We start from the raw sequence: 16,428 nt of genomic DNA on the forward strand, positions 1-16,428 counted from the left end.
TCAACGCGCGTTATTTGGAAGATGAGAAACCGTTGAATAACTGTCCGTATCAATGTAAAGGAAGCTACTCATACAACATCAAAAAAATGCATATTTCATCAATGTACAGCGAGTGCGTAATTGATTCTCCAAAGAGCATAATTCCAGACATGTTCTTAGCAGAACTGTCCGATGTGATGTGACTTCAAAGGTGAGTTCAACGTAGGAAAAACATACGACTTGACAGTAGCGAATACGGAATGTGTCGGCGGGAAGTTGGAAGTATTAGTCAGGAAACATTATTTTGGATTATTTTATACATATAATAAAATTATTTTTCTTGCTTATCTTTCTGTTTATAAAAATGTATTCTAATTGTACTTTGGTTTCACAGGATCTTCTACTTGCACATTGCTGTCAAAGGAATCTACAGACATGCATTTTAAGGAACAAAGTGCTACAGGATCTTGCCCAATGGAGTGTAACAAAGTGCAAAAGGTTGAAGTGAAAACTGAATGTGATGAGGGACAGTGTCTGGAAGGAGATAGATGCGTAACTGATCAAGACACTCAACAGAAAAATCTTCTTCAGGAATGTGATGTTCTGAATAGAAGTTCATCTGGCAATATAGTTGACAAGGATGTGTGCATAACCACAAAACTAATTCAAGGAGAGGCCAGTACATCGTCATCTATGTTAATTAAGGATGTAGGACATACCAAACCAGTTAAAGCACCAGAATTGCGAAGCATCTTGGAATTGAAGAATTTGGAAGAACACAGTAGGTCAGAAAGAGAAAAGGAACTGACTTACCGAGGGCCAATTAAAATTACGCAAGTGCAATCCGACACTGCAGAAACACCATGGCGTTATGTTCCTGTAGTGAAGAGAATTAATGTTGGCCAGGGAAAGCCGGTGCCGGTTTCATCATCTTTGATTAGACCTCAGATTGAATTAGATAGCCCTGATCACTCTTCACCTGTACAATTAGCTGATGGAACCAAATTAGACAGAACAAGAATGGAGTGTTCGGAAGTTCGGGAAACTACTACATCACAAAATATTTCTAACAATATTAAAAAGAAGACAAGTACTTTTTCAAAAGAGCCTCCTGTCTCTTATCAGGCGCGGGAGTCAATTAGAAGACGTGAAAGAAATAGAAATTCTGTCGAACGGACCAATAGGAATTCAGAAACTTTGGAAAAGGAACTTCGTTTGCAGAAAAGCTTGTCAGAAGAATGTGAAGACCTAGGCGTCGATGAGCCAAGTACAAGCGATCTGTTTCCTGAAGCTGATTTATTGTTAGATCCAAACCCTTCCCTGTCATTTGATCAAACTATTCAAGGATCTTCACCACCAGTGTCAGATACTTCCTGTAGCCAAGGCATTGACAGTTCAGAGCCATTTTCAGAATTTAAATCTATCGATTCGTCATCCAGCAGTTTAGAAGGCTCACAGGAAAGTTCTGGAAGTTCTGGTAATGGTACATTATTATCTCATCATCGTGCTAGTCCGTCTACAGATAAACAAAACAAATTTCCTTTTCGTAAAAGAGGAGACAACAAGAAGTGGGTATCAGTGAGAAACCATCATGGTGCATTGGGATATCGTAAAGTGGGTGAGAGCCAGATGGAGCATAAAATGGCAGCTAAGGGATTACTACTTGCAAGACAGGGTAAACCTGAATGTTCTAAAAAAAATCCAGGTTGCTTAGGGCTGTCAGCGAATGGTTCAAGAAACAGTATACAGGGTAACAGCTCAGAAACAGATACTACGCCTAGTCCCCCTATCAGTGAAACTATCACGTCGACAAATGCATGTACGATGACAACAGTAGCTTTAACCTCTGATGTGACAATAGCTTCTCCTGTTCCAGCATTAGATGTTGCATCCGATGGAGAATTTTCATCTGAAACCTCTCGCCCTCTTCAGTCTTTACCAATGCCTACTGCTGCTCAAAAGTTCACCAACACGTATGGCAAGAAGACTTGTTCACTTAGTAAGGATATGGGAACTGCCAGCAAAAGACCTCGAATGAGTAAAGTTGGTGTCCATATAAAGGAAGAAGGTGACAGTCTGAAATCTGAGGATATATGGGACTCCCAATCTAATTTTCCGGAAGCAAATTGTGAAAGTGACCGAATAGATAATCATATGGAAGAGTCTGCTGTCAGTGAACCAAAATTAAGCTGTGCATCTTCTCAGCAAGACGAGGAAATGTTAAATCTTCCGAAGGAAGTTCATTCATCCTTGGGAACAAGCTTTGTTGCACCTGCTGTAGCAAAAGTTACCATACCTGGATTACCCCTCACCTTACAGAGTAAAGATGCACCTACCACATTGTGTAGTACAAATGGTGTAGATGTATTTGATAGTACTTTAGTAACTAATACAAGGCAGACTTACAGCACAGGAAAAAAAACTTTCAAATCTCAGATGCTTGAAGATGAACTTAGTGGCGAAGATCCAGAAGACAGTGTAATGAAAGAAGCCTGTAGCAGTGCGGAATTAGGTGAACCACAATATACAAGAAAGTGGAAGAAGAAAAATTCAACTGTATTGAAAGATCTTGTGCCAACAAAATCTGAAAATGAAGAATGCAATGTCAAAGCGAGTAGAAAGCTTATATCTAGAAGTAAGAGAGTGCAACAGTGCGCAAGTGCTAGTATTGAATTAAGTTCCGTGGAAAATGACGCGGAAACTAGGTTAAAAAGTGAAAAGAAAGTGTCAGATACTTTTCATTCGAGTCAGGTAACTAGTGTAAAAAATGAGAGTGATAGTGTAGACAAAGCGATGGAAATATCAGGTGGCGAAGAACGTCTTACGTCAGAATCTTGCCACTCTCCAGATGAAAACACTTTAAAAGTAAGTGTCAAAAGTGAGGATTTGTGTGTGGAATCCGGATCACAGTTAGGTACTTCACAAAGTGTTTGTACGATTGTGCAAGGAACATGCCAGACTCAGTCAAATAGTTCAAGGCTTTCACGAAGGTCATCCCTCCGAGGCCATGTGAAAAAAGGTTGTCCATGTTGTAGCGTATCTCCAGAGCCAAAGAAGAGCAGAAGTGGTAAAGTGGAGAAGCCATCAAAAAAAAGTCAGAGTGCTAAACAAAGTTCAAAAGGACACCCTGTGAAAAAAAGGTAGTTAGTGGTATTCTTGTTATGTGTAAGGACGCATGCAGTAGCATTGGGTACAGTTGAAATTGACTATGCAGTTACCTAAAACCCAATGCTTCTGTGATTGTTCCATATGTGTAAATTAAAAAGAAAAGAAGTAAAAATTAACTGTTATACACCATAGCAGCATAGGCTGCTAGATACTGCCATGGTAAAAGGGGGAATAATGGTGAAAATATGTTTGTTTTTTTGTTTTAACGAAACTATGACTTTAAAATTTACGTTTCAGTTTAGATTCCTCTGTATTTATATACACAAAAATTATATATATATAATACTTATGTATTTATGTTCATATGTTTATACAAAGAAAAAAAGTACTTTTTGAGAGAGATATATATATATTATTTTATGTGCATAGCTTGCAGTGCGTATGAAATGAAGTGTTATTTATGTAATGAAAATATGATTTAGTAATATTCACGCATAATTTAATTATATAAAACAATAGATACAAGACTGAATTTATCCTAGCGTTAAAGAATGAGACATCTGTAGTTAATGCAGTGTATTTGATCCCAACTTCTACATTAAGGGAATCTTCACTTAGAAGCAAATCATGCGAATGATGCTATTGTTGGTATCTTTTTTAATAGTTTGGTCTGTTTTGTGTTTTCTATAAGCATAGTAATGCTTATCTGACAAAAAATATATATAATTTGGTATTTCACAGTCTTCCCACAGAAACTTTCAGGGTCATCGGATAGAAGAATACTTCGATCATTACTAATAAGGAAAGTAAGTGGAGAAAATCATAATCGTAATAATAATAGTTCAAGATCATATACCCATTTCATATTTATAATTTAAATTACGTTAAAATTTCAGTATTTGATCCTATGATTCAGCAGAATTTGTAAGAGGCACAATGTTCATATCCAATGAATTAAAATAAGAGCCCTAATATTGAAAACAACTATTCTACAGTACTCATTTTGCATTCAAACGGTCATCGTTAGTCGGATAATTTGTTTCCAGTGTTCTCTTTTTGTTGATCTTTCTCTCTCAGTATTTATAATCGTTGTTTTCTATTTATTTTATTTTTGAATAATGTGTAACATTTGTAGCAAGTTTTCTTTGGAATGTATATGGATAACAAGAGATAATGCTTTCTCTTACGAGGAATTCTACTTTCATAATTTTGCCTGTTTAAGAAAATAAAAAAAAAGTGGTCTTTGATATCGTATGATTATATTGGATGTGAATAAGTTGAAACCAAAACATCTTCCTAGTTTTGTAAACTATTTCCTGTCTTAAACAACAAATTGTAAATATTTCGGCATAATATTTTGGTTGTAATGATGCATATTCTCAATGAAATTCAATATTAGAAAAATAAGCGAGTGTTTTTATTATTAATATTTTGTTCATGTAGTGTCAAATTTATTCCCGTTCATGTGAATTTGTTTTCTTAGTATGAGATTTCAAGGTCCGTTTGTGATTTGAGTTGTAGCTCTTAAAATTGCAGTCGTTTGCATTGGACACTTGTGTCAGGTTAATTTTGTATGTATTACTACTATATATATAATGTGCTCTCATAACTTACGTTCTTTCTGGCAGTACAAAGTAAATAATCAAAGACTCAAAAGTGTGCCATACGATATCAGTTTTTGCTTTCTATATGTCTTTCATTCAAGCTGTATTTGATATTACTACATGGCATTAAGTGAAATTATTAGTATTAAGTTAGTAACTTAAATTTTTAATTTCGTGCATTATTTGGGGAAGATATTTAAAATTCAGATGGTGCACATTCCTAAACTACATTTACAGCAAAGGAGTACGTGATGAAAATAATGTATCATATATCAGAGCAGGACAGCTTGTTTGTTGAAGTTTAGCATTCCTTTTGAGGACCGAGGCTATATGAGACTCGGACCTTCAATTTAAGGTGGAATACGAACTACCATAATGCGTTCAAATTTTTGACAGCTCTCCCACCTGAAATGGAACCTGGACCATGTGCACCAAAAACGCACGCGCTACCCACTAGACCAGTGGGGAGGGCAGAGCAAGACAAATATTAACGATGATTTTTATAGTAAGTGTTGGATACGTTAAGTATTTTACATGCTGAAGGGTAATCTAGCTTTCATCTTCTGCCCAACATTGCTTTCTTGTTTTTAAGTATGAGCTTAAATGAGGGTAGGAAGGTACGCACAAGAAACAGGACATTTTTCTAAACAGTCATCTAATGTTATGAACTGCACTAATTTGGTTAAACTCAATTGTAAGTTGTATAAAATAGGTTTGATACATAAACATATTGGTGCCTTTTTGTAATGTAATCGCTCGCTTTTAAGTATATATATTCTTTAAAATATCAGAGCTATTCCTAATCATTAATATTCTGTTAGTTGTAAGTCACAACAGTTAACAAACTTCCAATTTTCCCTATCACACGAGGTTTGAGATACCTGAATACCTGGACAAGTCTTACTCCTGGATTACACATGACTTTTTTTTTTTTTTTTTTTAAACTAGGATTATGGCACTTCCCATTCAAGATAGGTCCAGTGGTAGTCTCTTTATATGCAATTCTAGAAGTAGCAGCTCGAATAATTTTAGAGAGAATATACATTATATACCATTCAGGTATTAGAAACACTATCACATTTACGAAAGAAAACTAAAATACGAGAAAGCGCTGTCGTCAGGTTTCATGAAGGAGGAATACTCAGTTATTGCTTTTTTTTTTTTTTTTTTTAATATATGAGTGTTCACTCTATTGAAACATCAGTGAAAGAACGTACTGATATAGTTTTGTTTGTGTTAATGTGATTATGTTTCTGTCTGTGCTGGTAAGTAATTTGTTTGTAGTGTTTGTCTCGGAATTCTTTTGTTCCAACCGTACATATAGTCACTTGACTTTCGAGGCTGAATGTCTTGTCATTGGAGTGCAAAAAGAAATGAAAAAAAGAATATATAATAGTTAGAATGCTAGAAATAAAAATCCGGTCGTTTGTCACTGTCAGACATATTACAACATTCAGTATGACTGCCAATGACACAAGAACAGACTTCTCATTTCTTTCATAAGCTACAATGGCATCCGTGAAAGCAGTGTCCGTATTTTATTCCTCATCGTTTTCTTCCTTACTTTCTTCCTTTTTTTTTTTTTTTGTCATGATTTTCAAAATTATTTTTAATTCCCACTTTGAGTTAATTTATTTGTTCCGTAAATTTTCTTTCTTAAATGTGAATGTGCTGATAGGTATTCTAGAAATTTGTCAGGGAACATCAATGTGAGTTGATATACTAGAAGTACATCCCTAATAAGAAGTGTTGACAACTAATATGTTGAATATAAAACTGTAAGGTATACATTTGTTAAGGGAGTGAATTGTAAGTAGTGTAAAGTTAGAATTACAAAAGATCGGTTAACGATGTACGTTAACTAGTTTTTACGTGGGAATGTTCCATACACACACATATTTTACTTTGGCTTTCGCTTCTTTCATTCCTTTTGGCAAGTATGCAATTTTTTTTTTTTTTTTTTTTTTTTTAACAACTGTATGATATGTTCGTAGTGCAAGCGTCATATTCTGTATTCGGTGCTAAATAAGAAAAACAAACTGACCTATGGAAGCATAGAACTTTTAGCTTTCAGCCTACGGTTCTATTTTCTCATTTTAAAAATTACGGCCGAAATCCAGGACTTTTTATTCCCTGTTAATGGTTCGACACCTCTGTGGCTGTTGCAATGTTACTACAACAGGGAATTATGAAAAAAATAGTTTTGTCACGTGGTGTAAGTTCGATACTTCTTCATTTTGATTAATGGATATTTGATTGTAACGACGGGTGTTGTCTCTATTTGAAGCAGGAAAATCAAAAACCTGAGCATGTCCATAATTAAAACATTGTGACAAGTTTGATAAAACATAACTTTATTTTTCTTAATTATAAATTTAATAAAAATGAAAACTCACATTACAATATTAAAGTCCATAAGTAGAAATTATAGAAAAGTGAAAGGAAACTAGGCAATACTTATTGCCTTCTTTCACAAAGAATCGTCTGTTAAACATGTTTTCTTTTAAGGTCTCGTGTTCTGTTCTCAGGAATTTATCTCATGCTCATCCTCGTTTTCAACTGGTAGTTCTTTAACAACACTCAACGTACCAAGAGAATCTATGCATAATACTGCGTACATATTTCAAGCTTTGTATTGACTACCATGTACTCACATTCGGGGTCTTCCGCAGCCTCGTGACTATCGCGCTTGGTTTGGGTGCACGTAGTTCAAGATTTCAAATCTTGTTCCGAATTAAATGCCTCGGATAAAAACTCGAGTACCTATTCAGATTCTACTTTAGTAGTAGATTCTGTCCTTCATAATTTCACCGTTTAATAAGGGCATTAGGCAAGATTTACAACTACATATACTCACATCATTCTTCATTTTTTTCAAAAATGTAAATCGTGAAATTGCATCAGAAAAAAGTAAATAGATCACAATATTATTAAGACATCAATTCATCCTGAATTTGTTAGATTGCATTGTTTTGTAAAAGTTTCAGGTTCCCAGTAAGAGCGTAAATATAAACAGGTGAATGCGATCCATTTCCAATAGAATGAATGTAGATGAAAATAGGCTTTGCTAGTATTAATTCCTAGACATCTATTTGAGTATAGCAATTAACCTTCATTTGGTCGTTTTTCTTTACTGATTGTAGAATTGGAAGTCAATATAAGCGTTTAAATTGGGAGTTAATATAATCGTTATATATATATATATATACTGAGCTTAGCTACTTTTTTGGTCTCATGATTCTTCATTACCAAGTACTACCTGTCTTGTTTCGATGCGTTTCTTTACATCGTACCTCAGAAATTGTTCTATTTGGAATACATTATTAACTTACAAACAATTATTTGGACAAGCTAACATATATTGCATGTATGTGCTAATTTCATTCCGAATTTTTCGTTATTTTTAAGGTGCTGGGTTATAGACGTAAACTTCTTTTCTTTATAGCAGTCATGTTTAATCATACAAAAACATTACATAGCCATCCATTGTAAAGAATTGCTTGATAGTTTTCAAGTACATATACACAGAATATCATTGGTTTTAATGTTCGTCATTGCCATTGATGAATATATCATGAATGAGACTCTGCCATTACAATCAAGTGTTACTTCTAATTACAGGCATATACGTATGAACATGCGTCTGTGTTCACAGTGTAGTTACAGGAGCAGTTCTGTGGTTACATTGAGATGGATTAGCGTATTCATTTTACTGAATGTCTCTCATATCTTCTAGGTGTGATCAAGAAGTGGTTAATAAAGAAGTGAACAGTCATTAATCGATTGAATAAACCTAATGTCTCCTCAGGATTATTTATAGTAGTATCGTAATTCGATTACAGGGAAGTCGTTGATTCAACGTAATGTGCATAGCTTTTCTTTCATGTTCAGCAGTACGCCTCAAAATGTCGTATTAACCTCAAAAACATTTAACTCCTATCATTTCTAATAATAGTAATGTAGCACCTATTTCATTGCACACCACCTTAAAAAGCGGTTCTCTGACTGCATATGCATCCAAAACGTTTAGATACATGGGCCGATTTAAATTCTTTTTTGCAACTTAAAGAAAGCGTCAGTCTTCTTTATTTCATTCATATCATCCAGAAGGTACTACAAAAAATTTTTATTAAAGAGATCTTTTACCTACTTGTCACTAGATTGAATTTCAGCAGCTGTTGGTGTTTTCAGTTCTTTTTATTCTTTGGTATCATTTATATCGATCAATACCAAAACTTCATTCGGGTATCACACTATTATAAACTTCTAACTCGTGATAGGGCCGCGACGGCTCAGTGGTAGAGCGTACACCTCTGGTGTATGGGGTCCCGGGTTCAAACTTTGCTCCCGCCAAGTGAACTTTGTGGTGGACAAACATCGTGTGAGTGGGTTTCCTCGGGGTTCTCCCGTTTCCTCCCACTTTCTTCAGTCCACTATTTTTCATTCATTTCTCATCCTCCGTCTCATTTAGCCTAGCCGGCATAATCGTGGAACGTAAAACTAAAAAATTTCATTTCATTTTTCTAACTCGTGATCATCTCAGTAACACTGGTGGGTGTTTTCTGGTTATTTTCTTGTTTAAATTGTATGCGAGTGATTTCTTACGTTATTAACTCATTTTGTAAATGAGGGTGGAAACTAGCTATTAACTTATTAACCTTAGAAGATATATAGTCAGTGATGGTTTTTCGAGTACTTTGTATCAACCTTTAATGTATGTTGAAAGACAAATTGGTGATTTTTTTTCTTTCTTTCTTTAACTCTCAGTTTAAGTATACATTTTATTAATGTTAATATCAGTCCATTTTATACAGTTTATTGGAAGTACAAGTAAATATCAAACTATATAATTGGTACATTTGCATATTGTTTTCCGTTCAACACTTCTGTAATCCAGCACCAAGTAGTCAAAATAAATCATGAATACCGTATACTTTCTGCTTTTAGAATATAAAGTAAAATAGTTCAAACTAGGGATTTTGTTATAGCCAGGGATTTTCTTCTCAATCAACTGCTGATAAGGTTGGCTATGAATTATTATCTAAAGAAACGCATTTGCTGTTATTTGTAAACATTAGGGTGTTACTGCCTTTTGTATATACCGGTGAGTACGATTTCAGCGTATGATGCATGATAGTTTTAAGTTGATATGTATTCCAGTAAATAATTACGATCATGTCCAACTAGGAGTGAGTGGGCAGAAATTACGACAGATACGTATGATTTACTATATTACTGTAGGTGAAGTTTGCATTTCTCAATATGCACTGTATGATCAGAAAGATTGAAACCAGTGGTAATTACTGAAGGTGATGTTTTACAGGTTAGGTTATTTTCAGTTACTATGAGACCAGTGTCATCGACTTACATGTTATAAGATCTTTATTTCCATCGACGGATTTATTTTAAACAACGAGCAGCTGTGTAACGGAAGTACTATGCTCGCTGTAAATAGTATAATGAGTGGAAAGAGAAGTCTCTATGTAATTCTAATAGGATTGAATAGATACTCCCTAATAGTGCCATAGAATTAATTGAAAATAGTAACTACCAAGTACAAAGCATTTTTATTTGTGGAGGGAATGAGATGGTAATTTCGTAACTGAGAAATACGCAATTATCAGCAGTTGCTAGGGTTATTCTGATTTTACCTTGGTATGAATTGTAATGAAACCAAAGTATTAAGAATTTTTCAGTGTTTTTTGATGGGCACTGAGTGATAGAAACGCTTGTTGTTGAAATTAAATAATAATTATGTATTATCTAATCAGTATGTAGTGTGTCGTGACAAGGAGTAATATTTTTTTAATCGGTACTAGACAATAAATAATTGTACAGCTTTACGATGGTACTGTAGTAGTATTTTCATTGTGGATGAGCTATTACGGCTGTCAGGTACATGAACTTCTTGTACTTATATATTAATAATAGTAGTTTATATCTCATTCATATAACTGCACTAGCTATTTTCATGAGTTTGATATTTGCAAGATCTAGTTTGCAGCCCTTAACATCTTGTTCATACTGATATGATTTTCGTGCTAAATTGTCACGGTATTGAATTTAATTTATATGTATTCCTAATCTTACAAGTGAACTCGTTACTGTTATTTGCGCATCCAGAATTTCAGTACTACCTTGAATTTATGAAATTTTAGGAAATACGTGAAGAGAAATAGGTCTTATTTCATGAATATTTCAACTTAATTATTGAGTGTATAATTCTCTTAATCGTCTATAGGGCAGAGGTGAAATAATCGCCGTAACTAAGTGTGTGTATTTGTAGGTAGATATAATTCCTACCATTTCCTATTTACAAAGTACAACTGAAACTCATGAAATACAGTTTGTCCTCTATACGTATTTTCTTTTATTCACTGCATGCATATTTTTATAGTACGTGCAATTATGACATAATAATTTTAGTGTTCGATAGTCATTGTCCCTCTTAACCGCACTGTTTTTTTAGCTATTCGTAGTCTTGTGAAGCTATACTAATATGAAATAACTATTTCTTTTTTCTTACTTTTCCCAACGGAATGATAACTCTGATTTTGTGAAGTGTTTCTTGTTACGCAAGCGGGTGATATTAAATCGCGTAGCACCATACAGAATAAATGTTCGCATGAATGCACCAGTGGATTGACACCACATTTGTTGATCTCTGCCCTGGGAAGGAGCGCTATATATTAACTTACTGTTACTCATTGCATAAGAAGCGTGGTGGACCGTCCAGTCAGTGACTCGATAAATTAAAACATCTCACTGACTGAATACTCGAGATTAGCTGCCAAATATGTCAGTTAGTCTTTAAGGTTTGAATGCAACATGTAACTGTATGCGAAGTCTGCACAAATCCGTGTGCCAAATTATCTTAGGCTGATGTGTGTTCCTAAGCTGTCGTACTGCCAGAATGTGCTTCTTAACAATATGATCATTTGTATTTATAATGATGGTATGCATGAATTCATTTGTATGGTTCATTTTTACTGTCCTCAGAATTTTTTTGAGTTATAATTGTGTATATGTTAAAACGTATAAGAAAGTGCTAGATATATTTATGAAGTGTATGTAAAATATTTATGTCCAATAATAACTAATGCATAATATATTAGTAGAAATATTTATTATATATATATATTTCTGGAATTTTTGTTACTTTGTTATTATTTTAAATGGCCATTGCCTTCTAAGGCACCGGCTTCTTGCTACAATTTTCCTGTAGATATGATTGTAGCATTAAACTGATCATATTTATGTTGTTCTTTTTTTTTTTTTTTTTTTTTTTTTGTTTTAAGTTAATTGTAAACTTCACTTTTTTATTTTATATTTTTTGTTATGTAAATCTTAATTATAAATGAACCTATTTTCTTAGAATTGAAATACCAAACCAGTTTTTCTCTTTAGTGTTATGTAGCTTCTGATGTTAGATCAGGGATTCTCGTTGCATGCGCATTTATGTCATATTCTCACTAAGGAAAATTTATATCACAGGTAGCTAATTTTGTATTTTTTTGTCGTTTAATGATGGTAGTCTTTTGTTTACGATATTTAAGTTACTTTTTTTTTTTTTTTTTTTTTTTTTTTTTAATTGTAAAATGTACTGTCAGAATAGAGCTTAAGGATATGTTGCCGTATTTCGTTTTAAACATGCTTTTGAATTTAAGATATGTGATTAATAGCTGGTTTTCACTTCTCTATTTGTGGAATCGAAATTGTAATAAAAAGTCCGTTTGATAGACGCGAAGAAAGCTCTAATATTTCATCTATTTACTGATCTACGGAACTTCTCCGCAGTGAATAATTGGAAGGATTTGCATATGGGTAAATACTTTTTTGTTACTTATGGGTGTATTTTTTCGTCATATTGTACATTAAATTTAACATAATGAGACTCATTCTATACCGTAATGGTCGTTATAATAGTGTCATTCGAACTTCGTTCACATCTAGTCCGGAAAATGGGTAAGTTTAGAATGCATACGAAATATTTCATTTGCAAGTTGTGACCAAGCATTTATATACGTATTTATACGCAATCTTGCGAATATATCATAGTTCGTCAAATGAAGTGCTTCCTTTTTCTGCCTGGAAGTTGTGGCTTGGAAATGGCGTGTAATCGTAGTTTTGCTTCACACTACATTCTTAGGATGAGGGTGAATAGAATCTTGACAAAATGAACCAGACTTTAACCTTCCTGTAACAATAGATAATTCTTAAAAAATAAATAAATAAAAATCTAAACAATATCTAAACAAATAATTCATACGATAAGAGTTTCAAAGTGCAAGAAGCTAGCTTGACGCAGCTTTTCACTTCTATTTCAATATTAGTTTTCTGTATTTCCACATTTAGCCATAACTTCTTCTTTTTTTTAAATTTAGTTGAAAACTTTTCTATACGGACCCTTCATTATGTGAAGATTTTTTTTCTTTCTTGATTTTCGAATTTGTATTTTACATCCTTACGCAGCACCAAGGTTATGAAAGACGGTTCGTGCTATTAACGTGGGTACCAAACCACGATCAAGATTTGAATCCCGTGCATTGGTGGATGCACAGGCCATCGTGCAAAATCATCCCTCACACCATAGGTTGTTGTTCTCGAGAGTGTCTCACTTTCAAGAAAGTTAGATTACTTTATCTTCTATCATCATTGTTGAGGACGTTTTCTGAGTTCAAATCCCGCATTATGTTGTATGGTTTAAAGATCATTGAATTGAACGAGGTAATATGTAATGCGTTTGTTCCATGTCTGTCGTTTATCGATAAAAATATCATTATTAAATCAAGAATGGTAACGATAAAATATTGTACAAATTAATTGTGTTCTTGGGAATTCACTGACCTAAAACATCTCCTTAATATCGAAATTTGCGTTAAAAGTTCTGCTTGTGCGAATGTTGACAAACATCACCAGGTAACTGCAAAAATAACTAAAAGTATTTTAATTTCTGCTATTTTTCGAAACATTTCAAATGCTTCGCACGCCATCTGTTTGTCTGGTTTCCAGTATACTTTATATATATATAAGTTAAATGAACTTCCGGTACTGAACAAGTGATATTGTTTGTTAAAATATCGGAAGAATTTTGAAAGACAATAGTTACCTAGAATCATTAAAACACGTGTTTTCGGGCATAATAAAACGTACATGATTTACGAGTTAAGTGACTTGATTATTAGACCATCGTTCAGAAAAGACTGGTGGTTAAAAATAAACGTTCGTAATGTGCAACAGCATTACGAATTTGATATCGAATGCGTTCGTCCTTTGAGTAGTTTAACGAAACAAAGTAAAATATATGTTTTGTTAGAAACTGTAATTAAGTTTGCAATGTTTAAATATATTAATATAATGTTAGTATAATCTTGACTATGGACATTTCAACTTCATGCAAGATTTTATTTGTATACGTGCACCAGTAAGCAACATTTAGAAAAAAAATAAATAAATAAAAAATAACTTTCGTGACGATCTTAATTAGCTCCTTAGTGAAATTTTCTCAGCTCCAAGGGCTAGCTTGAACAAACTCGCTCGGTTCAGTTTTGCAACTTTGAATGCGGACTTCTGTTAAATAAAAGGAATGATTAAGTAAGCTGTTGTTGAAGGCACAGTGGAGAAAACGACTACCCAGTAACCCGACAGGGACCATATGGCGATTGTCTACAACAAAATTCATATGGAAGAACCTGGAATCCGAAAATGTGATTTCTCTACCACTAACTTATCATTATCCACAATAGAGACTTGTAATTTTGTAGAGAAATCAAGAATGTAGAGATACCTCTTTTCATTGCCAGAATTTCTGATATGCTAGATTTTATTCATTGACCATGAAACATTGCTACAATGTAGAAGTTCCGTTGGTTGTATTGATATTTTATTTCGTTATAATTGGTCAGACATTCAATTCTCATTATCAAACTGAATAATTTGATTTACCATCACTTACACCAAAGTATTGTAAAACGTAGAGTAGTAGTAGTAAAAAGTAAAGCATATAAATGGTGGTGAAAGGGGAAGATCAACCTCTTGCATTATTGTAACTCATTTGTGCAGTATTCTAAAAAAGAAAGAAGAAAAATAAAGGGAAAACTGCGAAGAGAAGAATTCCATCACATTGTTTTCACTTACGAACTGAAGCTAAAGTAAATTCATTATCTTTGGTTGTGTGTGTGTCTTATTTTAGAACAATGTATTTGAAAATTTCTTTTGCATGAAGAAGAAATTAAACTGGCATGCTTGTAGTTCTTGTATCCTCTTCTAAACCAATTACACAATATGAAATAATGAAAGTAGCTTCAAGTTATGTATTGCATAATTGGTTCATGTTTCCATGGAAGTTCATCGTAACTATTAAAGCTACACTATCTTGTAAAGTAACATCTGATGTATGGCATAGCAAATTTTATTCGTTTAATGTAAGCTGTGATAAAAAAGTAAGAAAAGATATATTTTCACCAGCATATCCCCTTTAAAAAATAAAAAAGTTAAAAAAAAAAAAAAATGCTCTTTGAAAGTGTAGTACAGTTAAATTGTGTATACTCCAAAACAACGTATTATGAGAAGTATACAATTAAGAACTAGTTTTGGTGTTACCTCAGTTTATGTCTAGTCAGAATTTTAAAAGCTCATATTGTCAACTTCATCTGAGGTACTACGCAAAGGAATAAGCTGCACTTTAGTACAAATATGCCTAGTGTGGTTCACCATGCTTTTTCAGTCTTTCATTGATGCATTTTGTCAGCAGTACTATAAATCTTGCATCTCGGCTCGAAAACAACTCTCATAATATGGTTTTGTAACATTAGGATTACTTTGTATGTAATAAACAGTAACTAATATGCTTTTACTACAATAGAACTTATTAAAAATCCAAAGATTATGTGTAAAAAAAAAAAATGTTATTCCACACTGTACTACATAGTGGTATGTAATAGAAATTTACAGGTGTAATTGGACTTTTTATTTTTTTTATATATATGAAGATCAATGTTGAATGTAAGCAGATATTTATGGCACAACTTAACATTACATCTGCATTATATTAAGAGCTTGATAAATAATGCAGTGTGGTGACAGTATTAATAGTTCACTCCTTCAGGTGTTGCAACAGTAGGAGGTTACAAATAATTACTCTTCATTCAATCTGTTTGATGTGCTTGAAGTGTCATCCCTAATAGTATCAAGAAAGTGAAAGTCAGCAGGGTGAATGCAGTGCTCATATTATAACTCACTGCTGAAAGTATCGGCATGTCAAAGTTATAATCATGTTCCTTTTTAAATTGACTGTTCTTTTTATAAATGAATAAATAAATAAATATATATATATGTATACTTTCTAAGTTCTTCACATTACGGAGTCTATTTTATTTTATTTTAGTTTATACATATTTTAGTATGTCCTGTTCTGTGGTGAAATCAATGGTGAGTGTTCAGTGTACAGGTGCTAAAAAAAAAAGCACAGAACTTGTTTCTTACTCGTTGCTATTTTGTACATTTTGTATCAAACTGTGACCTATTATAAATTTCTTCTGTATGATAAGAAGGTATGTTTAATCCAGTAAACTTTGATACCAAAAATAATTAGTATTTTCATTTATTCTTGTACTCTGCCATTCAAACACCATTTCCATGGTTACGTGTCTAGTTCATAGATGATGATTTTCTGCTGTAAGATCATGAAATCATGTTGGAAATCTGTAAACATGCATCTTCTTATGAAGAGTTCTAT

The 16,428-nt window shown here is 33.3% G+C and overlaps 1 protein-coding gene across 5 annotated transcripts in view; it reads left to right on the forward strand.

Moving 5' to 3' along the window:
- LOC145688271 (uncharacterized) overlaps nucleotides 1–15,786 on the forward strand; it is a 173,876-nt gene extending 158,090 nt beyond the window's left edge. For all 5 annotated transcript variants that reach the window (XM_081762263.1, XM_081762266.1, XM_081762265.1 and 2 more), the window contains one exon: nucleotides 374–15,786. In XM_081762263.1, coding sequence (XP_081618389.1) covers nucleotides 374–3,123 — 2,750 coding nt within the window. In that variant the 3' untranslated portion in view covers nucleotides 3,124–15,786. The remainder of the gene's footprint in view (nucleotides 1–373) is intronic.
- Nucleotides 15,787–16,428: the final 642 nt, after the last annotated feature.

The sequence above is a fragment of the Thermobia domestica genome, chromosome 6 (genome assembly GCF_964235325.1).
Source record: "Thermobia domestica chromosome 6, izTheDome1.hap1.1, whole genome shotgun sequence".
NCBI classification, from domain to species: domain Eukaryota; kingdom Metazoa; phylum Arthropoda; class Insecta; order Zygentoma; family Lepismatidae; genus Thermobia; species Thermobia domestica.